This window comes from Mus musculus, chromosome 6 (assembly GCF_000001635.26).
Source record: "Mus musculus strain C57BL/6J chromosome 6, GRCm38.p6 C57BL/6J".
NCBI classification, from domain to species: domain Eukaryota; kingdom Metazoa; phylum Chordata; class Mammalia; order Rodentia; family Muridae; genus Mus; species Mus musculus.
This window is the reverse complement of record NC_000072.6, coordinates 91978425-92002655: the sequence shown is the minus strand read 5'-3', so window position 1 is coordinate 92002655 and position 24231 is coordinate 91978425. Positions and strand designations below refer to the sequence as shown.

The following is a 24231-nucleotide window of genomic DNA, read 5'->3' as shown; positions in this document are numbered from 1 at the left end:
CTTCCATCATCCCTGTATTGGGTGAAGAGTTGGAAATATTCTAGGAGAGCGTCTCACCCAAAGCCTAGTAGAGAAAATCAGACCCCTGGCTCTACTGTGTTCTGTCTGTCCCTGTTGGCTCCTCATTGGAATCCTGAGCAAATACTCATGGAATCAGCCCATCGAATAGGATGGAAATGCTTTGCAGACTGTAAAGTGCATGAAGATGAGCTGCTTCATTGTGGTTCCAACTCTCTGAGCATCCCGGGGTTTCTGATCAGATTTTACAGTCATGAACGGAAGTCCCTGGGTCACCCTCTGTTCATACACCCCAAGGCTCGGTGCTGTGGATATTAGTCTGACTATATGTCTCTTCTACCATGGGTGGGTCAGAACCTTGCCTTTCTCACCTATGGAATGGGCTCAGAACACTTGGTTTATAGGACTATCAGAAGGCCCAGTGATTGAAATAGAAAATAAAACAGGGGCTGTTCCCTCACACATGACTTACTTTATTTTTGTTCATGCTTTAGTTTGTTTATTTATTTATTATTGAACAACACACATCACAGGGCATGTGTGGAAGTCAGAGGACAACTGTTGGGAGTTGTTTCCTCTCCTTCCACCACCCGAGTCCTGAGGATCTAATTCAGGTCACTGGAACGGGTAGAAAGCACCCTCGCCCACCGAGCCAGCTCACTACTGGCCCTCATTTTCACTCCTGCCGCAGTGGTGAGAGGAGCCTTATATTCCTGGCCCTGACATACACACCTACCTCACCTACGACTTCTCCCACACAGAAAGCAAGATAGAGACACATGCAGTAGGCCAGATTCTGCAGACCACTGAAGGAATTACTGATGAGTATAGCATAAAGATGTGCTCCCAGTGTGTAGCCCTTCTTAAAGGAGGAGCACCCTGCTCTTCTGAGATGTGATTGGGTTTTCCAACGGCACTAGTTGGACTCCCAATTGTCTGGAAAGAATGCCACCCATAGACACCAAAGCAACACCAACAGCAGCTGAAATGCAAACTCTTGAGATGCTTAGCAAGTGTTCAAACCACAAAGGACTCCCAAGATAATGCTATTTTCCCTGTTTTTTCTTTTCTTTTCTTCTTTTCTTTTCTTTTCTTTTCTTTTCTTTTTTTTTAAAATACAGATGAAGAGACTGAGGCACAGAGATGTTAAGTAATTGACTCAAGGAGGTCTGAACTCAGCTGGTTGCATTACCCTAAAGAACACATAGGTGGTCCCACAACCTGCAAGCTCACAGGACCACTGCCCTTCCCAGCTGCTACTGCAGCACTCTGCAGGGTTGCTGTTCAGGTGAGCTTGCTGATTGGTGGTGCAGACCTGTAGTCCCAGCTACTCATGAGCTGAGGCAGGAGGACTGAAGGTTCAGGGCCTTTCTGGACTTCAGAGGAAGTCCAAGGCTCTTCTGTGCAACTTAGAGCTTATCTCAAAAACTGAAAGGAAAATAAAAGGTGGGAGAGCGGGGATTTGGGAGGCTCGTCGAGGGAGAGCAGCTACTGTACGAGTCTGACCACCTGAGTTCAACCTCAGAACCGGTGGTAGAAGAAGAGAAACTGTCTCCTGACCTCCACACACAAACACCTCGACACACATCTGCACACACACATAACATACATAGACACATTCCTCAACACACATCTACGTACACACTCGCAGGGACACAACACACACACACACACACACACAGACACACACATAGACATACATGCACACCTCGGCACACATCACACACATGTGCAGAGACACACCATACACACACACACACACACACACACACACACACACGTACATGTACACACAGATACACACATAGACACACATGCACACCTACACACACATCTACACCTACACACACACACACACACACACACACACACACACACACACACACATACACACTAATAAGGAATAAAACTTAAATGAAAAAAAGAGAGAACTAGGAATGTAGGTCACCAGTAGAGCTCTTTCCTAGCATGGGCCAGACCCTGGATTCAATCCCTAGTATAGGTAGGTTGGTAGGTAGGAAGGAAGGAAGGAAGGAAGGAAGGAAGGAAGGAAGGCAGGCAGGAAGGCAGGCAGGCGGGCAGGAGATGAAGTGTGAAGGCCCACTAGTCCCTTCTGAGCATACTTTCCATGCTGGCACTTCAGTGAGCCTGTGAAGTGGACACTGAACGAGAGGGGCCTCCTGTGGCCTCCTCAGCCTCTCCTAGGCTGCAGGACAGGTACCACTTCCTCCACCCCATCCACCAGCCAGCGATGGCAGTGACAGTTCTGACTTCCTGACCTGCAGATCCTTCCTCTGTGCTTGATTCCTGACCATGACAGGGAGCTCATCACTTCCCAGGACAGCACCGCCGGACATGCCTAATTTGCCACAATAGGACTACGGTCCTTGAGTTGACTCTACTGTAACACAAGATTTTGATTTTTGTAACTTGCTTAATTGGAATCATGGAATTGGATCATGAAAGCAAGTCTGACATTTCAAGATCTTGGGTTCATGCCTTAACCTGGAGAAATTCCCCCTGGGCGCTAGCCAGGGCTCTAGACAACTGTGTATGTGGATAGGCGTTCTGTTTACATGGAGACCAGTCACATCATGACTGAAAACAATCTCTGCCCAAGATGTCCTCCACAGGATCAGGGTCAGAGACCCAGGCTCCTCCAAGACCAAGGGAGCTTTGTCACTTTCAGCAGCAGCTGACATGGCGCTTGGGACCCCGGGGCCACCAGCATCCTTCAAAGACCTTGGTTCCTCGGGGAAAGAACGTGTTCTTCCTTGAGAACACAGAGGAGCCATGGTCTTTTGTTCTCTAACTACAGCTAACAGCAGCTTTGTCCCACCTTGCACAAGGCCCATGATTCCTGCCTCACCACAGCAAAGGGGATGGGGAATAGGCTATCCAAGGCTTTTCCTAAGCATGGCCAGGCACTCTGAGCATACAGCCTGTGCCTTTAACCCTGGGACGGTGAGTGTTTCCCTCTCTGTATTTGGATTTTGGGGCTGATGGTGATGCTGGGACTTGAACTCAGGGCCTCGCACATGCCAGGAAAGCGCTTGCAACTGAGCCTTAGCTTTGGCCTCAGGCAGGAAAAATTGAGTGCTGTCATTATAAGCTGTCTTATTCCGAACACTGATGACATTCTGAATACTTGCACTCCCCTGCAGCATCTGCAGCTCAAGCGAGTGGATGCCAGTTCCAGTTGGCAAGCTTGCAAAGGGGGTAAACCAGAGAGAGGACAGAACCCAAACCTAGACACATACCCCCTTACAAATCCCCCTGCTATTCAGAACCTATTCGGTTTCTTCCTCTGATCTCCTTAACAGGACATTCTGCAAATTGAATGGGTGATAGAGAGTGAGTAGGATCCTTGCTGCGTAGCTGGAAAGTGCAGGGGAACATCCTGGCCCTGCTATTGATCAACTAACTGACCTTGGCTGCTTTGCTTTAACCATTTCATGCCTCAGTTTCTCGTGTATTAATACTGACTCCAAACAGTACCTCAGGGCGGAATTCATGACTCGCCACATTGACATAGAGCATCTATAGTGCTAGGGTACAACATGAGCTCCACAAGGCTCCCGTACAGCAGACACCCTTGGAAAGCACAGGCAGGCCGAGCTGCTGCTGGAAGCCCAAGAATGCGCTTGGCATGTGTCGTCTACACCTACTCTGGCAGCCCAGAGACGAAGCTAGGACAGGTGGGGCAAGCGGAGCGCAGGTCCCATGGTCGGTAGGGTCAGAGCTGATGTGAGCGCATTCTCTTCCCTTGTCTTGCTGCCTACCACTATTGGGTCATGGGTGACAAACTCCATCAGCCACCCGATGTCCCTGAGTTCCCTACACTGAAGAGTTCAGACTCGGCAGAGCTCCCGGTCACTCTTTTCTAAGCCATAACTGCATCTGTGGTGGAGAGCCATCAAACCACAGAGGATACAGCAGCTGGCCTTGCTGCCCCGCCTCAATGTCTAGTCGTTTGGTCACTTGTCTTTGGAGTCTCCTTTTTCTCTGTGGACAAGGATGATGTTGGCTCTCCCTTGCTCCAAACCTTGCACAGCTCCCTCCTGCTCATAGCACACGGCTTCCTGTAGACGGTATGAGCCCCAGTTCAGCAACATCTCCTTTTCGAGCCTCCTCCCAGTTTTTTCAACGTCCCCCCCCCTCCCCATCATCCTCTGACAGAGTGGCTGAGCCAACCTTGCCATCTACAAAGGCATTCAGAGCAACTCACTCCTCACTCCAGTCCAGGCAGAGAAGTAGAGAGACCCGAGACCATCTGTCCTAAAACAACAAAGGTGGTCCCAAGACTTCAGATCACATTAGATAGAGCAGAGGCCCACTCTGGATGGCAGATACTCTGTGGTAGCTTCAGATTATCTGCCAACCCAACAGAACGTACATCCCCGGTAAAATAATCCTGAGAGTCAGTATGAGGGGAACAGCTTTGGATCCTGTGAGCCAGCCTTCTGTTACTGTAATAGATAATCGAGAGCACTAACTTTAAAAGACAACGTATTTTGCTGGCTCAGCTTTGGAAGGTCTAGCCTATGCTTCATTGGCCCCTTTGCTCTGGTGAGGCACCAATCACAGGCCTTGTGCAAGATAGAGCAAAGCTGCTGTTAGCTGTGGTTAGAGAACAAAAGAGGAGCGAGAGGAAGGGCCTGTGTGCTGGGAGACCTCTCATTGGCCTCACCGCTTAAATTTCCATCACTGGGGCTGGGGGTGGGGTGGGGTAGGTGGGCAGGTGGTTCAGTGGTTAAATCACTCACCACACAAGCCTGACAACCCAAGTTTGGATCCTCAGAACCTATGTCAAAGCTGGACACAGTAGTGCCAACACCTTTAATCCCAGCGCTCCTGAGGGGAAAGGCAGTAGAGAATCCCTGCAGGCTCACAGGCCAGCCTGCCTATGCAGCAGCAGTAAACAGGGAAGGAGCCTGTCTCAGTTAAGATGGAAGGTGGAGATGGACACCCAAGGCTAGACTTTGATCTCTGTATGTATGCTGTGGCATATGTGAACCTCCCCCGTGACAGGCACATACACATACATGAGCATACACACACACACACACACACTCACATACACACACAATACGCACCATACACAGAAGCAGACACACACAATCCATACACATCACACACACACAGAGGTAGGCACACACAACACACACAGAGGCAGGCACACACAATACACACACACTTAGAGGCAGGAACACACACCACACACACATAGGCAGGAACATAACACACACCGAGGCAAGCACACCACACATACACACACACAGACAAGAACATACAACACACACAACATTCACACACACACAGAGGCAGGCACACCACACACACACAGAGATAGGCACACACAACACACAACATGCACACACACACACACACACACACACAGAGGCAGGAACACAACACACACACACAGAGGCAGGCACACACACCATATACAGAGGCAGGCACACCACACACACACACAGGCAGGCACACACACACACAGGCAGGCACACACACACACAGGCAGGCACACAAACCATATACAGAGGCAGGCACACCACACACACACACACAGAGGCAGGCACACCATACACACACACACACACACACACACACACACACACACAGAGGCAGGCACACCACACACACACACAGGCACACACTTGTGCACATATGGCTCACACCGCTTCCCAATGGCAGCAAGCTGAGGACTGAGCCCTGACTGCATAGGAGTCACCACAAATCTAAAGGACAGAAGAGCCTCAAGCCCCATGTGTTATGTTCCTGCCTCTGTGTGTGTTGTGTTCATGCCTCTGCAGAAATGTCTTACCCAGGTAAAACCCCAGGCCCCCATCTGTCCCAGCCTCACTTACCCCGTTGCTTCTCACATTCTGGTCCAGCTAGCCTCCCTCCTTCTCAGCCTCAGGAGAAAGGGTCTCCATTTTTGCTGTTCCCTCCACCTGGCATGCCCCTTCTTGGAGGACAGCTGACCATTGCCCAGTTCCTCTCAAGCATCACCTCCTCAGAGAAGCCCTCCCTGACTTCCTCCCTGGCAGCAGCTACTCTCTGTCTAGCATGCAGCTCTCCTCTCTTTCTCAAAAGCTATGATGGTCTTGCTGGCCTATGGCATGCATGTTTCTAGCCTGGCTCTTCTGAGAACAGTCACAGCCAGGTAAGACCCCTGTCCGTCTCCCCACTCTGCCTAGAAGCTCAGACAATGGCAGCAACAGCAAGATACTGACCGACAATAGGAGCCACCAGTGGCTTTTCTCTTTGGATAGGTCTTGGACAGCTATCAGTGGCTCATCCCATGGAGCAGGTAGGGACAAAGGAGGACCTCAGAAATGCAGACTAGAACAAAGCCCCTCTCCTCCTCTGGGGCTCAGCTGGTCACGGCAACCATTCTCCACATTCTACCGAAGGACTCCCACCACGAAATTGTCTGCTATTAGACAGAATGGCTGCTGCTCTTCCCACAGGGAAGCCTTGACTTTATGAAGCGAAAATCACGTCGTGATTAACAATCAGGGTTTCATTACATTAAAGAAAAAAAAAAAGAATGGTTGGGGTGGGGAGGGGATTAATATCACGCTAGCGATGTTCTAATAAGCACGTTCCTGACACAATTTTCTTATTAGGGTCGTTCCCTGTAAATTTTTATTGCATTTAATTAAAAATTATTGCTAAAAGAAACAGCTGCAGATGGTCTTATTTTAAGTCAGAAAATTAAAAACTGAATATTCTCATCAGTCAATTTCAACAAGCCGCACAGCCGCATGCTCGCACGTGCTGGTCTTGAGACCCTGATGATCTGTATGGCAGTTACAGGTCCCTCCGACGAAATTTAATGAAAGTGCCGCATGAGTTCATTTGTCAAAAACATAATGATGGTGGAAGACTGCTGAGGTAGACCATGCTAGGAGATGCGAAGGCCTGCCACACTGCTCTCAGGACCCTGGGGCCATCAGCAGGAGACTGAGCCTACCCTTGCTTAGGCTACAAAACACCTTTGTTTACAGGGACACTGGGAAGAGCAGAGGCTGCAGCCCTGGTTGTGGATGGGAGAGATGGAAGTAGCCTGAATCCTATAGCATAAGGATGCTGGGGCGGAGCCGGAGGAGCCTCCCTGGATGCTGTGCTGGACTTCTTGGTCAGCCTGCCTGCAGACTCACCTCTTCCTACCTCACGGTTATAGTTCATCTCACTCATTTAACTCCCAGGTTAAAGACGTAAGCTCTTATGTTTCCTATCTCTGTCTTTTATGGGAAACAAACACAAGCCTTATTTCTTTGGGACTGGACAGACTTTCAAAGACTCACAAGAGAAGAGAAAGACCAATGCAGGGACCATCTACGGGGTTCCAGCATTGACAGCTGCAGAAGAAGGATGGGCTGTATATGCTCTGGAGACAGAGTCCCACTCCCACCTCTCCCTCAGCAAACCAAGCTTTATCTTCATCATCTAGTGACAGAACCACAGTAACAGCCCGGCCAGTCTAACATGCCTGCCCTATCTCTTTCCTCCAGGTCCCACCTGTCAGCAAAGTGCCAGCATCCTGCACAAAACCTGCTATGGCCTTCCTGTGCTCAGAAGTGCTCAGGGTCATACAGCTTGTCCAGGAGGTGTCCTCAGCTGTTCCGAAACCCCCTATCCCACCTCACAGCCACATACTTGGTCCTCCAGACTCATGGCTGGGCAGACTTTTCTCCCAGATCCCCCACATTCTTTACCACCCCGTTCCTCAACCAAGAGCCACCTGGTGGCTCCCCAGGTACAGACTGCTCTTTGGGGAGGGGAGACACTGTGACCTTCCTGGCTCTCCCACCTCAACCCCATCGCCTCTATTTGTCCCTCTGCCAGATAGTTCACAGACACTGAGGGCAGACTTTGCCCCACAACCTGGACAGAGCTGAAGGGACAAGGGTCCCACAGGTGTTTGCAAAAGGGTGACCCCACTGAGCCTGTGTGGTGCCCTACAGGAACATCAGAGAAAGCACATGTCTGAGTTTGATCTTTACACCTTTCACCCAGCCCCCTCAAATGCATTTTCCATGTCTACTTCTGAGGTGAGTGTTTTCCAGAGCAGAGGCCTAGAGGCTGCTTCTGAGCGCAAACGGGATGCGTCTTCATTGTTCTTGCCCTTTCTCTGTCCAATACGTGGAAATCTCACTGTTCTGTGCTGTGCTTCAAGTTCCTCCTTTTCCCTCGCCCACCCCCTCTTGCATGCTACTTAGCATAGGATCTAGTGCAGAACTACCTGCTTCTCACACGGGCACCATTAGCCAGTCAAGGCAACCCCTCCCTGATTGTCCCAACCCTCCTCATGCACTCGGAGCACAGCAAGGTTCTGCCTGCCACCAGAGCGTGACTGGAGCTCTCTGTGACCAAGAGAAGCAGAGTGACTTGAGCCTTATTCCTCAGAACTCCCGTGACTTTCTTTGCAGACACAAGTACATAGATTCTGCTCCTAAAATTCCCCTGGTGAGCATGACAATCCCCTGAAGGTGGCAGACCCCAAAACTAGAGCTCCTGGCTGTCCCTCAGGCATAGGCGGTCACCAGAGGCCAAAGAGAAGCAAGGAAAGATGTCTGGGCACACCATTAACACATGGCTGGCAGCTATAGATAAGTTGCCAGAGGCACTAAAAGTCCAAGGGCCATCAGATAGGAAACCACGCCCCTCTTCTATATCCTCTGGGATCCTCTAGACTATCAGCAAGGCTAGCACTGGGGATGGGGCCTGAGCACCCTTTCCTCTTCAGGGAGCACCTTAGCAGATGTCAGGTTAGCAATACCACAGAGTGGGACCCCTTCACTATGGAAAATAAACAGCAGTACAAACAGAAACAGCCCAGAATGGAGAGTCAGGCAGGCCTGGGTTCCAATCCTGGTTTGGTCACTTACTCTCCATGTGTCAGAGAACATTCAGCCTTAGTTTAGCAAGCCTCAGTCTTCTCATCAGAAAATGGGGCCCGGGGATTCCTATCTAGTTACATGCTATGAGTTTATCCCAGCTCTGGCTGGTAACATGGTAGCATAGTAATACGATAGCATGGTAACAATGTAACAGGCACTGGCTCCAGTGTGGTCATGGAATCTAGACCATTGGTCTTGGCATTGGTATCAGAGGCAGGGCTGCACAGGGCTCTAGATTAGTATTGCCCGCTTGTTACCTGCAGCTCAGGGCCTTCCAGGGGGCACTAGAGCAGAGGATAACAATACACTCCAAAGTTCCCCAATCTAAGACCTTGCAATGGAGACAGGAGCATCATGGCATACATAGGCAGAAAGAGAGTTTGTGTGTGTGTGTATGTGAGAGAGGGGGGGGGGGGAGAGGGAGAGAGAGAAGAGAGAAGAGAGACCCTGTTTCTCCCTCCAGATGTAGCATCTCTGGAATCGAGTTCAAATCCTACATCCATAAACTTTGACCTTCATTCACGCCACTTAACAGCAGATATTTGCTGATTGCCTGACTGTGACAGACTCAAGGTTATGAGCTTGGCTGACAAGCAGCAGGAGAGCCACAATACCAGGATGATGTGGCTGAGAAGTCTACCCGTGTAGCAGCAGCTGCCAGGTATCTGTGTGACTAGGTCAGTATCCCCAGAGCAGTGTGTGACAGACTGACAGAGGGATAAGAGACAGCCAACACTGCAGGAAGGGTGTGGCAGGACCTAGGGGGTGGACACAAGGACACTCACTGTCAAGTGTGGAGCTTTTTAGTAACAGAATTTTTCACAGTAAACTTTGAGGACAAGGGATACAGAGAAGCAACCTGTGCTGAGGCAGGAGGCTGAAGGAAGCAGACTCACCAACACACAAGAGGCAGGAAGACCAGGCAGGCTGAAATGGGGCGTACAGAACAAGGTATCATGCTTGCATGCTGGGTCAGATCGGCTTTCTGTTAGCATGGGAAGTACCCGGGAACTATAGTGCTCAGATAGGTCACTTAACAAAACACGGTTCTTTCCTCTCCACGCTCAAAAGTTCCCTGTCACCAAAGAAGCCCAGCTTAGCTCCTAGCCTGTGAACCACAGGTCCTTGCAGAGAAAGTCCCCAAACAGAGTCTCCTGACTGCTGAGGCTACACAACATCCTGCTGGAAAGAAAGTCTGTTCGGGGTGGGGGGGGCGGGGAGAGTCAAATTCAGAGATGGCAAAGCCTGTTGTTACAAACTCCCACTTATACTTTGTGACCTGAAGGGGGCTCCTATGATGTCCCTGCTCACAACACTGTCCCTCTGCTTGACAGCAACTTGCAAAGAGGACAGAAAGTTCCCCATCACCCCTGGCCCAGGCCATGCCCAGGCTTCAGATCCAAATCTATGTTCCAAGTAGCCAGCACAGTCCCGTGTCTTGGAGGAAAATACTTTCAGTGGAAAGCAGTCATGGTTCTAGATGACAAGTCTGACCACCTTCTGAGCACCCTGACACCTCTGACCATTCTGACCATGGTAAGCAGAGTCTGGGGGTGGGGGACAAGGGTGAGCCTCTACCTGATTCAGAAACCAGGCCTGGGAAGTAACAATCTCAAGATAGACTGCTCCTAAGCTAATTTAGTTTCCTTTTACCTAATTTTTATAAGTACTTTCTACTTACAGTCTCGGGTACATTCATTCCAACCTCCACAGTAACACCGTTTCCTTCATCCCTTTTGGAGGTAAAGATAAGCTGACTTGAACAAGAACTCCCTCCCACCCCCATAGACAGAGGCAAATGGGGCCTTCAGCCATTTCCTAAACACGATGCCCATTCTGGGACCTTCGTCAGGATGTGTTCCAAGAGGCTCAGTCCAGCCTCCTCTCAGAGCTCCCAACAACTGCCTTGGCTTTTCCTCTACCTGCCTCATCTGCTCCCCAACCCCAGGCACCCAGCTGCCTCTCTGTTCCATACGCCCTCCGCCTTACTCAGAACGCCCACTCAAGCAAAACGCCATACCACCCTGGGCCTCTCACCTGCCCAGGCCTGCTGTGCCCGGGGCAGGGATTTTCTCCTCCGTTTTCATCTATCTCCCAGCAGGAAATGAAGACAGCTCAACTCTCTGCCTGACTGGCACTGAGAATCACCCAGTCAGGTCCCTGGTGGAACAGTGTCAGTCAGATGGGCCGAGGGCTCAGGACCCCTCAGGCCAGTTCCTGAAACCTCAGACATAGGCTAACAAGGAAAGCACTGAGCCCAGTACCTGGTACACAGTGAACCGTCAAGACCCAGTACCATTAGCATTTTTTTTTTTTTTTGGATATTTTATTTCCTGTTGTGGACTTCTCCTTTTGTATCCGGGAAGGGGAAAGTACAGAAGGCTATATAGCCTTTGCATATATAGCCAAGCGCCTGTGTACAGCACAATCCCATTGGGCACAGTATACACACTGAGAGGGGAAGGCCCTACCTGTGGGGTTGTAGTGTACAGCCTGTACAACTCACCCTGGCGCCCCTTAGCACGACCCACTGCAAATTCTTATGTTAGGAGTTAGGAAGTCTGAGTCGCAGAATGGGTTTCTCCTAAACCTGTGAGACCCTGGGCAACTCACTTTTCCTCTCTGCCCCTCAGTTTTCCCTTCCACTGCGGGACACAATGACATCTGAAATGTCCCTTCAACAATAAACTGTGGTTCCGCAGAAGTGTGTTTTAATCTTCAAAAGGCTGTCACTCCAAAGATGAAAGCAGCAAACTTATCTGCCTTGAGTGATAAGGTGGTGTGAACTGGGTAGGCAGAAAGGAGAAATGAGGGATTTAGCCTCGGTTACACAGAAAATCTTTGGAGCGGGAGGTGAGGGCAAACACCTTTGATCTTAGGAGACAGAGGCAGACAGATCTCTGAGCTCAAAGCCTAGCTGATCAGCCTACTGAGTAGTTCCAAGTCAGCCAGGGTTTCACAGAGAAACCATGACTTGGGGAAACAAAGCAAACCAACACTTCCTATTATTCTGCAGTCCAAGAACCTGGGGAGGGAATTTTGGGAAGTGATGAGTAACCAGCCGCAAGGGAAAAACTAGCAAGCTGGGCGACCACACGTTACACCTGAAGATGCTGTGTTTCAAACGTGGTCTTGTTTTCACCAGTGCTATGAGGTTGAAACAATGCAGGATCTAATTGGGACCATGTGATAATTATTAATGAAATAAACCAGTCAGCTCCAGTCTCTAGCCTTCTCACTCTCCAAGTTAAATTCAGCCCCTCTCCAAGGCTGGTGTCTACTTTGACGCTGGTAAACAAACCAAAATAGGATGTAGTCCAACCTTGGCCAGGGTGTAGGGAGAAGATGGAACCCAGGTGGGAACCACATGGCATACTCCAGGAAATGAAGCTGGCACACCTTACCAGTCTTCTCCAGGCCACGGGCAGACATGGTATCTTTCTAGCTCCCTTGCAGCTCACCGGACACGCCTGGCGGTGTCACCAGGCAGCAGACAAGGCGGTTTAGTCCCCCACACAAGAAGGAACTCTGGGGCTCCTCCATTAAACTGCAACCTTGGGGAATTATCTGTGACTCCGATGAGAGCCCCATCGAGGTGCAAGCAGACAGGCTGTTGTGTCCTATCTAGGTTGCATCTACAGTACATAGGGAACAGCCAATCCAGGTAAAGTAAGCGAGGGGCTTTCAGCCAGAGGGAAGGGAAGCAGAAAAACCCACTATTGTTCAATATCCACAGTGTTCTGCTCCCACCTTCAGAGTGATCCAGTTTTTAAAAATCAACTTAAATACACCTCCTCAAGACTTCTATTCAGAAATTCAGCTCGAGGCATCGTGAGCTCTTTGGACAGTTTAAATAAATTGTCTTTTCTAGTTCTTCGTGTACACAATAAGAAGGCATCAATCAATTAGGGTATTTTTCTGATGATGAAAGATATTTCGTTTGGCCAGATTCCAGAACGTTCTTGCTTAGTTGCTTTGTGTGTGTGTGTGTGTGTGTGTGTGTGTGTGTGTGTGTATGACAGCAATCTCCTTTAGACATGCATGAGAACTGTCCCATTTATACTGTAGTCTCACACAGACAAGCTACTCCAGTCTTCCTAAACATGAGCCCCACTTCCCAGGTGAAGTGACAGTGGTTCGGGGAGATAGAGCCACTCACCCCAAATCACACAGCTAGAAAGAAACAGAGCCGCACATCCATTCCACCCCCTATGCCTCACAAAGGCCCACACTGTGAGAAAGGACCCGCCACTCACGTACCTCTCAGCTTCCTGCTCTGAACTCTGCTGCTTGCTCTCGAAGGCATTGAAGCTGCTCATGTCCACGTAGCCGTCATTTTCATTTGCGGTGGACAGGGCTCGGCTCTGTTCTTCGAACAGCTTTGTGAAAGTGCCAGTCCTCACCGGCCTGCGAGGGGGGATCTGGATATTCTCATAGTCTGAGTTCATGGCTGGAATGTTCTCATAGTCCGAAGTGTCGGCATTGGGGAATGAGATGGACCGTGGCTTGGTGAGGGGCAGAGGCAGAAAGGGCGGCCGGGAGCGGTCTTCGAAGGACTCCACTCTGGACACCGTCCTGCTGAAGGGGACGCCTTTCCTCTTGCTGTCCCTGTAGAAGATGAGGGCGGCCGGGGAGTCAGAGGCCCGGAGCTTTCCAGTGCGACACTTGAGCTGGGGCGAGTTGCTGAGGCTTCTGCGGTCAAGTTCCAGTACCCTGGCTGGACCATGGTAGCTGGACTCAGAGGAAGACCTGGAAGACGACAGGTTCATGTCCACGTGCACCTTGCTCTCTGTCTTCTTCCTGAACGTCAGCTCCAGGAAGCGTTTGAAGGAGGACTTCTTCTTCTTAGAGGCTTTTTCCAGGGTGTCTCCGTCTATCAGGAGTGAGGGTGAGCTTTTAGTGATGGGTTTCTTCGTGATGCAGGCCAAGTCAAAAGGGGGTGGGATGTCAACCACAGAGGATGGTGTGGAGGTGCCACTGGAAGGCAGGTGGCTGCGCTGTGAGAAGCTACCGGAGGAGCCGATGGCGCCCGGCAGAGAGAGGTTGTCCTCTTTCCTCCTTACACGGTGGCTGTCCAGCCCGGCTCCCTCTGGCTCCCGGAACATGGACAGGGGACTCTCCCGGCCTTCTACAGAGAAGGACCTTGGGTAGAGAGTAAATGCTCTGGGCTTGGCCGGCAAGGCCCGAACACACTCGGGAGGCTTTCCCTCTGGCAATATACCTATCTTCCTCACTTCATCACTGGTATCTCTGATGCCCATGCCTGATGAACAGGTTTCTGGTCCCGTTTCTTCTAGAACAGTTTCTGGAACATGACCAGCCACCTTCCCAGAGTGAGGCCGGGCCCTTGTGGCAATATTCTTCCTATCCACTGGGACCTGCCCTCCCTCAGAGTCCCCTTCCTCCCATGTACTGTACCCACTCAGAGTGCCTGATGCAGCCTGGGTGTCTGACTGCGCTCCCTCTCCAAGGCTCAGCAAGCCAACTCCCATCACGTATGGACTGCTGAGTGCATCATCCACGGGCCCCTCATTCTCTGGCACGACCACCACATCAGGGACCACCGGGGAGTCCTCTCCAGATCCATCTGGCAGGGAATCATGCTGGTTAAGTGGAGGGCCAACACCAGGAACCTCCTCTACACAGATCTCGCACACTGGCTCGTGCCCATTGGCTGACTCGTCAAGGGAATAGGTGTTATTGCAGAAGGAAGTGCTCTCGGTTGGGAAAATCTCATAGGGATTCTCTGTGAGTGTAGGTGAGAAATCCTCCTCCACACTGTCGCTCTCAAAGGGAATGATCTGGCAGCTTTCCTCAGCAGGGTCCTCCTGCACATGGTCTCCCTCCTCTCCGAGGTCCTCTCCCACCTGCATGGTGGCTGCTGCGGCATCTCTATTATAGGCTTCCTCGTCACAATTGGGTGGTTCCTCCTGCTCTATCTGATCCTCACCTTCTGCAGCATCTGCAGAGTCCTCCTCAAAGACCTCAGGGTTGTCCGTTGCTGCCTCTTGCTCCTGGACATCTGGGGACACCTCACTCTCAGGGGATCCCATGCCGGCATCCTCTGTGTCCTGACCAGTGTCCTGATTGGGTTTCCCAGGTTCTGTGTTGTTACAGATGTCTTCACAATCCTCTTCTGCCTCTCCAGGAGTCTCAGGAGGGCCTGGCTCCCAACAGGGAACTTCAGGGGACTGAGAGCGGACATGTGTGAGAATGACCTCATTGGGGAAGGGCTCCTCTCCATCCCAGGGTGCCCTGTTATCACTGTTGTACACGTGCTCCTTCACCTCCTCCTCTTCTCCCTCCTCTTCACTCATGGGATGCTCCTCCATACCTGGGCCCTGATCACAGTCCTCCTCACCTTCCTCACTGTCTCTGCTTGGTGCCCCTTCATCTGGCGATGTTGGGGTCCCATCCGTCTCTGGATCGTGATCACAGTCTTCATCTTCCAGAGCGTGGACCATGCCTTCCTCACTGTCTCTACTTGGTGCCTCTTCATCTGGAGCTTCCAGGTCCCCCTCAGTTCCTGTCTGCTCTGTACCATGCTCCTGGACTTCCCCCTCAAACCCCGGCTCCTCGGTAGCCCCATCCACGGGAGTATCTTCTTTCTGTGGAGCCCTGGGAACCATGATATACTGCTCATCAGGCTCCAACTCCAAGCAATTCAGGGTGGAGTGGTGTCCGTCGTACAGGCCCCGGTCCTCACAGAGCAGCCTCCCATTGCTGCATTTGCCGAGGCTGTTGTTCAGGTACTCACTGGGGCCAGTCAGTCTGGGCTTAGGAGCGATAGGGGGCTTGGGGCCCCTGGACATGGAGTTGGGACTGGGGAAGCTGTCAGGCCTCTGTGAAGGGGGAAACTTGGCTGCCGGTGCATAAGGGTTGGTAGCAACCTTTGGCTTGGGAGCAAGTGGTGGCTTTGGTGAATCTGCAGCGCAAAAACAGAGACAAGGAGAAGAAACACAATTAACTTATGCTCAAAATTGTTCAAACAGCCTGGTGAAGGAAAGATGGAGGAGAGTTCCCACTCTGTGACTTGTTTCGGACCTTCATCCCCTTCCTTCATCCCACATCCTTGAAATCCTTTAGCAGAGATGTGGATATAGCCTCATTGCTAGAATATTTGCCTCCCACGCAGGCAACCCTAAATTTGATCCCCAGCCCCCATAAACCTAGTACCCCAGGTCTGGAGAGTAGAAGCTAGGGGTTCAAAAATTCAAGGTCAAGGTCATCCTCAGCAACATAGTGAGTTCAAGGCCAGCCTGGCCCACATGAAATCCTATCTGAAACACAGAAAGTCTCTGACCTAATAGTAACAGTTCATTCTGTGAATGGGGGAACAGAGCTTCCTCCAGTCCAGCTAACAGCGATCAACTCAACAAAATCCTGTGTACCTTGAACAATGTGCCAAGATCTTTTCATTCATTCACCAGAAACTACTGATTGAATGATCTCTGTGTGTCCTGCCACCATGAGAAAAAGATGAACTTGACGGTCAGGCTCCCAGGGTCCTCACAGAGCTGGTGTTCATGAGCACCCTAACCAAGCCAGCCAGACCAACACTACAGACGAGACGCTTTCATTGGGCCCAGAGGAAAATCCGTTGTGAAGTTAGAACATCAGGGGGGGGTGCGGGGGGAGAGAGAGAGAAAGCAAGCTGCAGCTATGGGATGCTATGGTTGAATAGCCATCACTTCATCTGTTCACAACTGACACAACAAGGACACACAATGCTGTATGTCCTTTGACTGAGGAAGTCTGCGTATTTCTGGAGTATCCAGCCAGCACCCCCAAATGTCATGGAAGAAAGGAAATGGCATATATTAATATGGGTAGCTACAAAAGACTGTGACCCTCAGGGATGCAGAGGCACGCAGACTGGAAGGTAAGGGGATGTGCAGTGAGCACACGCGTCAGGAGTTAGCCAGGAAGTACTGCCGTGACTGAGAGGCCTCTGGGAGAAGGTGAACCCCTGAGAAGAATAGCGTAGGACATGTTAAGACAAGAAGCAGACCAGTGGCACAGTCTCCAAGGTCCAAGTCCCATGTCTCTCCTGAGCAGCCAGCAGGGCCTGGTCACATCTCTATCCATACTCCAGCAAAGTGAACTTCTCAGACATGTAACTCTAAGCTGACACCTTCAGACAGGCCTCATCTTCTGTCTATCTTTGCTGAGGTCTGAGTGTGATAGCAGCTCCAGATGCCAGCCTGGTCCTGACCCAGGAGAAGATGTAACAGAGGACTGGGTGCTCTAACACATCAAGCATTTGAGCCCACTGGTATGTTTTAGCAGTTACTACCAGCAGCTCTCATCAAGGGCCATACCTATCACTACTTGTGTCATTTACAAAGTCTTACTATGTAGTCTAGGCTGGCCTCAAACCCATGTTTCTCCTGCCCCAGTCTCCCGAGGCTGTAAACACAGATGTATGACACCATGCCGGCTCCTTGAACATGTTTAACCTTCTCACTGCCATATTGTAAAAGAAATGTCAGGTGTGGGATGCATCCTAAAAACCCTCAAGAACCTGAGGCAGGAAGATTGTTTGAGTTCAACGGTTCAGCAATCAGCTTGGGTAAGTCAGAGAAACCTCATCTAAAATAAAATAAAATAAAATAAAATAAAATAAAATAAAATAAAATAAAATAAAATAGGTGAAAGTCACTTTAACAATCTTCTTTACAATAACAATAAAATACAACAACAATCTTGGTGGCACACACCTTTTACTCCTAGTGCTCAAAGGTAGACAGATCTCTGTTAGTTCAAAGCCAGCCTGGTCTGTACAGAGAATTCCAGGCCCATGAGGTTACACAGTGAAACCCTGCCTCAAAAACAAATAAACAGCAACAACAAAGAAACACAATATATTTTTCTGGACTCAGTATATCCAAATACCACAGGGCATGGATATGCCTGTAATCCCAGAATTTGAGAGGCACAGGCAGAAGGTTTTTGGGGGAGATGATCCAGCCCAACTGCAGGCCAAGTTAGAGGTTCCAAGCACAGTTGAGCTAGCATGGTTGGGAGGTTAGGTGTGTGACATGCACTCTTTTTCTTTTTTCTTTCTTTCTTTCTTTCTTTCTTTCTTTTTTTTTTTTTTTTGGTTTTTCGAGACAGGGTTTCTCTGTGCAGCCCTGGCTGTCCTGGAACTCACTCTGTAGACCAGGCTGGCCTTGAACTCAGAAATCCACCTGCCTCTGCCTCCCAAGTGCTGGGATTAAAGGCATGCGCCACCACTCCTGGCTTCGACATGCACTCTTGATAGGGTATTTCTGATTTACGATGGCTTTATGGGAATGTAACTCCATTGTAGATTAAGGAGCAGCTCAGCCATTTTGAATGAGCTAGCTGGCAATCCTTTCACAAGAAGACTTTGAAACGGAACAGAGTATCTCCATTCACAGCTGCATGCCTGGGGCTCAGTACAGACTTGGATTTCTCTGTGGTCCTCTCCCATGGGCACTGCAATGCCAGTGTGTGACACCGAAGTCAGTCTCACAATCCACAAACACCAGGGCACTATCATGCAGAGGGCAAAGTTGCACGTTCAAGACTGCACAGATTCTCTGAGGCTCCTGAGTGTGTGATGGGAGTCTGCTCACCAGTGCAGGCTGTTATGACAGAATGAAGGAGGAGGCTAAAGGCCAGAAAGAGAGGAAGAAGACACCACTATCACCAAAGTTTAACTCTACTCTAGGTCATCCACATCAACCCTCAAGCCTGCCCAGATGTCCCAACTACCAGAGTTAGCAAGCCCACATGATTCCTGGTTTAGAAAAAATATTCATCAACTTACTAAACTCCTCAGTTTTACCATCTGTAAAATGGGGACAACCATATAGCTTCCTTTAGGGATGCTGTGAAGACAGAAAACATACATAGAAGAAAGAAGTGCCTCCTGTCTGGCATTTGCATGAAAGGGACTGCTCACACAGGAGTACCTGTTGCTGCAGGTTGGGGTATCCTCCCCGCCCCGCCCCCATCCTTCCAACATGAGTGCAGCCCTGTCTGGTATACCACTTGATAGCAGCTGCCAGCTCACAACAGTAGGTGCCAGATGTTGGCATGACATATTCTTCAGGGGCGGAGGCTCTCATTTCTCATCCTAAACAGGTGGCATTTAACACGGGCACTATGAGACGTAACCGAGGAACAGACAGGCTGTGAAAAATGGCTGTCACCCTGGCTGCATTGCCCCCACTCCCAACCCATCCTTCATCCAATCAAGCTATTGATCTGTAGGTGCCTGTTCCTTGAAAAAAGGTTATGGTAGGGTTTGAAGCGTGATCCTGCAAGAAAATGCCTTCTGCATGGGAGCCCAGGGACTGACAAGCACTCGGTGTCTCTCACTGTGCTAAAGTCATAGTGCTTCCACATGTCCCCTCTGAGATCAAAAGATGCTGGTCTGGCATCGAAAGCACCTTGACTTGCCCCTCACTGGCAGTTGGCTGGTGTGAGGTCATTCAGTGTGTGCAGAGCAGGCCTGGAGAGAACACGATTTCCTACTTCCACCATCTGCCACACCACCTCTCCTTTATCCCACAGAACATTTCCCCTACAGTGGAACTCCAGGAACCCTGGTGTCAGTGAGAAGGGTAAAGTCCACGGACATTAAGGCAGAGAAATGAGGGGCAGCTTGTCAGGTGAGATGTGTGTCAAAAGTAGTGTCTGAGTCCACCTACAGTGTGACTAAGTGACTTAAGTCAGTTCCCACTCAAGTCTCTCTAGTAAGGATCCATGGGTTCATATATACTGTACTCCTATCCTGTGTGGGGCCCTAGTCTAGAGTCTCGAGACATACCAACAAACCCCTCTGGTCTCACAAAGGGGTCATAAAAGATGTAGAAAAAAAGGGAGAAGCTGGGACTCAGTGTGTCCATACGACAGGAGGGAACCCAATGCTTTTGGGCAGGAAGAGTGGGGAGAAGGAGGTGTGTAGGAGATGAGGCTCAGAGATGCCTGAGCTTTTTCTCAGGGGCTTAAGGAGCAGGGTGAGACAGAGGACACATGCCTGCAGACAGACAGACAGATAGACAGACAGACTAAACAATTGTAGTGAGTGGGCATGATAAGGGACATAAGGGAGGTTCTCACACTATTCCAGACCAGCCACAGTGATGGAGCCTGGACCAGACTGGAACAACAAGGAGTCAAACTCCAATGAGGAAACAGAATTCAGAAGGATGGCGTGTGCATGGGCAGATATGGATGTGGGAGAAGAAAAGTTCCCAGGTAACGAAATGATAATAAAAAGAAATTTAAGCCTGAGAACCCAGAAGAGTGATATCAGAACAATTTATTCACAATAGCCAAGATGGCCAGGGCTGGGAAGGGAGACCCAGGATTTCAGTGTGCAGAAGTCCAACTGAGTTACTTATCATACACCTAGTGGAGATGACCAACAGGCTCTGAGTTCTAGGGGCAGGTCTGTCACAGGTAGACATAGTGGGATGTGATGTAAGTCATGGACAGGGAGAAGTAGGACCCAGGAAGGAGACTGCAGTGAAAGGAAAGCACAGCAGTGCACAGGGGACAGCCTGGCTTGCTCCTGTCTGCCACCCTGGCAGGGAAAGCTCCCGATTCCAAGATGGGCTTTGCTCTCTTGATGGACATGCTAAGGGACTGGGGTCACAATAAGAGAAAACACAGAGCCAGGGAAGTCAGCAGAGGTGATGATGTGTGCAAAGCCCAGAGACAACAACAAGAAGCCCTCAGGGTCGGTTGCATCCCAGTGGCTGAGCTGTGGGGGTCTGAGAGCTATAGGTGAAGCCAGCACTAGAACTGTTCCTCTGGGCTGAGCTTAACTTCCTGGTTGTGGACCCAATCATGGACTTGGCTGGCACCCTCTGGCTGCCCGAGAGCCTTCTCTCTCCCTGAAGGTAATGTGCCCCATCCCAGGCACCAAAGCCCACGATGCCTGGAGATTTGCCATACCTGAGGATAGTGCAAAGACAGAGCACCCCTTTAGTCAAAATGCTAACTAGTGGATGGGCACAGAAAGAAAGAACGTTTTCAATAGCGCCTGATGATACAAATCACTCCCAGCCGGCTGCTGGTACTAGCTGCTATTTTCTCTCTAGATTTTAATTAAATATCTGTCACTCACACATTCATGCCTGCTGCTCCCTCACAGCCATGCAGGAGTCCAGTTAGATGGAGGCTGGGAAGGAGCCCTGGACAGGGAGCCAGAGCCTCAGCCTCCATTCCTGACTAAGCCACTAAATGGAGATGTCTCCTTGGCCAAGTCTCTCCCCTTCTCATGCCTCAGTTTCCCCACCTGTAGAGTTGGACCCAAAAGTTAATCCCCCCAGTTCTTCCAACTCAGGGGGCTTCTTGCAGCATCTTTTGACACTCTGACATCTGATCCCAAGTCTTTCTCCCCTGCCATTCCCTCCACTCCCCCTGGAGCAGCGCTCCTGACCATATGTCGCAAGAACAATTATCTTCCAATTTCACCTTGCAATGCATCTTAATTTAACATCCATTCCTCAGTGCCCGCTGGAAAGTCCAAGCCAAGCCTTCTGGCTTCTAATTAGGCTGCTGTTAAAGCTTGTCCAGTGACCCACAACAGGGCACTTCCCAGGAAGACAGTGGGAGACAGAGTGCGGGGAGGCCTAGGGTCTGGTACCAGCCCTTCTCATACAGCTGTGTGTATACATCCTACATCCCTCTGCCTCTGGAAGCCACGTCTTCCTTCTGGGGAAGGAAAGAACTACCCACCTTTTCATGGCACTATTGTGAGTTCGAGGAAATCAACAGACACAAAACACCTGACAAAGTCAAGAGGCAAACATCCCCTATGCACCAAGATGGGCCTGGATTTAAAAACAAAATGGCTTTCAAACTGGATTTCGATCCTGTCTTGGCCCCTGAACAGATCAGAGTAGCTCAATTTCCCATCGTCAGGTTGTTGTTGATGATGTTAACTAGACTGACAGAAAGAATACACGGTAGTGGTAACTAATCCATTATAAGTTCCCGGGAAATATGAGTTAGTGTTCAGTGGTCGCTTGGACTGTGTTCTGCTTACTTTATTGTTGGTTAGTAGAGACAAGTCTGAGACAGATCTTGATTTGTCCGATAGATAAACTGAGGGACAGCAGTTAAGAAACCTGCTCAAGGTCACATAAGCATATGGTGGCTCTGAGATCCAACCCCAGGGAGTCCTGGAGCCATGAGATCTGGAGGCAGGGAGTGTGACATCCACCGGTCACCATGGAAGGCTATCATATTGAAAAGGGAATCATGTCTACAGACACAAATTACAAGGCAGCTAGATCTAAAAGTGCCCACTGCAAAGGCTTCCTGGGGTCAAATCTACATCTAAATTTGTTCTGTTTCCCTCCACCCTCCAGACTCTTAGGAAAGGAGGGCCTGCTCCAGCTTCATACAGGAAAATATGGGGAAGCTGGACTGGCTCTCTCCATTGTTACCAAGCTGTTTTGTTAGGAGAGTAGGGAAAGCCAGCCTATCTCTGTCCAGACTACAACCTTCCCCAGAGAGCAGTGGGTAGCCAGCCCCTGGGAACCCTGTTCCAGTCCTCTCCACTCCTATGCGGTGACTCTCCTCCTTATGCCCCTCAATTCTGTGACCCACGTTAATTACCCTCAGCAACACCAATGCCTGGACACAGGGAGGTGGCTGCCCCACTCCTCAGTCTGTTGTAAGACCAGCCCAATGTCTCCAGCCGCACCTTGCTCCCAAGACAATGACTTTTCAGTAAAACACTCTTAAAAAGAAAAAAAAGCCTCAACTCCTCCTGCCCCTCACACACACCACCACTACTGCCACCGCCACCACCGAGGCCACCACCACCACCACCAACAGCAGCAGTAACAGCAGCAGGATATGGTTCCAAGACAGCCAAAATGGTGGCTTCCTGTTTCTTTGGGGATGTGTGTTGGGAAGTGTGGCATTGAACAGGGTCCTTGGTGAGGAAGGAGTTCCTCTTCTGCTCAGCGATAGCAGTAAAAGAAAACAGGGTGCAACCGCGTGGAGCAGATAGGTCTCAGGATTACTACCTAGCACGCGCTCATCTTTGAGAACTTTCCTGTGTACAGCAGCTGGGAATCCAGATTCCAGGCACCGCCCATCTGACTGAGGCTCACTTTCTCAATCTGCTAAATGGCACTCCTCGGCAGAGATCGCTAAATTTCTTTGAGAACACTTTTGTGTTTCCCGGAATCACTGACCTGGTGAAGTCTGATTCACAGACTGAGACCCGAGGGGGAAGGGGGTAAGAGGGACGCTGACGCTCCTGGGAGTGACGGGGCCTCGGACCGGTAGTGGAGCCCGGGCTGAGGGTTTTAAGAGGGGTGCATCTAGAGGAACAGCCCAAGCTTCCTAACTCAACCAAGGTGTTTGATGGCAGAGTGGGGTGTGTCGAGCCCTGGAGTGCCAGAACAGACTGGCGTCGGCGCCCGGGAACCAAATGCAGCCACCAAAGGGTGAAGGAGGACCTGCTGGGACCCAAAGGACAGAAGGGGAAGGATTGGGTGTTGGAGGGCACGATTTGGAAGGCAGGGTGTCCTGGTTTCTGAGGGGACCCTTCCTCGGGGGACAACGGCGAGGTGCGTGGGACAGAACACCCGAACTCTGGGCTACTAGAGAGGGGAACCCGGGTCCCGCAAGCTCCACTCGCAGAGCCTGCCGCCGGAGCGCGGAAGGTGGCGCGGGCTCCTACCTGCTCTGTGCATCTTCCACCGCGGAGCCCGAGGCTGGTCGCTGCGTGCTGTGCGGGTCGGTCAGTCGGAGTCCCACTGCCGCCCAGTCCACCGCGCCCGCGCCCGCCCCGGCCCGGCCCGCCCCGGGCGCAGCACTCCGCGGCAAGGCGAGGGGCGCTGGGCGCGGGGCTCGGGTTGGGCGGGGCGTCCGCTCAAGCTCGGGGCTCCAGGCTCCGGCCGCGCCTCCGCCCCCTCCTATGTTTCCTCCCGCTCCCGAGAGGAAGGCTTTTTTTTTTTTCTTTTTTTTTTTTTTCTGTGCTGTCAGAGACCGAGGGTCCCGGCGTCCCCACGCACACTTAAAGGGGCCAGGGCTATGATCAAGGAGACCAAAGGAGCTGTACAAGGCTTAGGGACAGAGGCCATCCATCCCTTTATTTTCAGATTTGGATGTTCATTCAGTCTGGGCTAGGCGACCACGGAGCGTGATAGCTACAAGTTCTCTTCCTCATGGAGAGCTCAAATGAAGAGGTCGTTAGGGACAGAAGGCGAATTAAACCAACAAACACCATGGAGAAGCACCCTGGCTGTGAAGAAGACCAGTTGGGGCTCTCCATAGCCAGAACCCATGGGGAGTGTGT

General features: G+C 50.8%; 1 protein-coding gene across 2 annotated transcripts in view; it reads right to left on the bottom strand.

Annotated features, from left to right (window-relative positions):
• Positions 1-23829, bottom strand: part of Fgd5 (FYVE, RhoGEF and PH domain containing 5) — a 97179-nt gene extending 73350 nt beyond the window's left edge. The window contains exons 1-2 of one of the 2 annotated variants that reach the window (XM_006506000.4): positions 23614-23829; positions 13191-15855 (exon numbers count right to left, since the gene is read on the bottom strand). In XM_006506000.4, coding sequence (XP_006506063.1) covers positions 13191-15855; positions 23614-23626 — 2678 coding nt within the window. In that variant the 5' untranslated portion in view covers positions 23627-23829. The remainder of the gene's footprint in view (positions 1-13190; positions 15856-23613) is intronic. The other variant, NM_172731.3, reaches the window with a different exon arrangement.
• Positions 23830-24231: the final 402 nt, after the last annotated feature.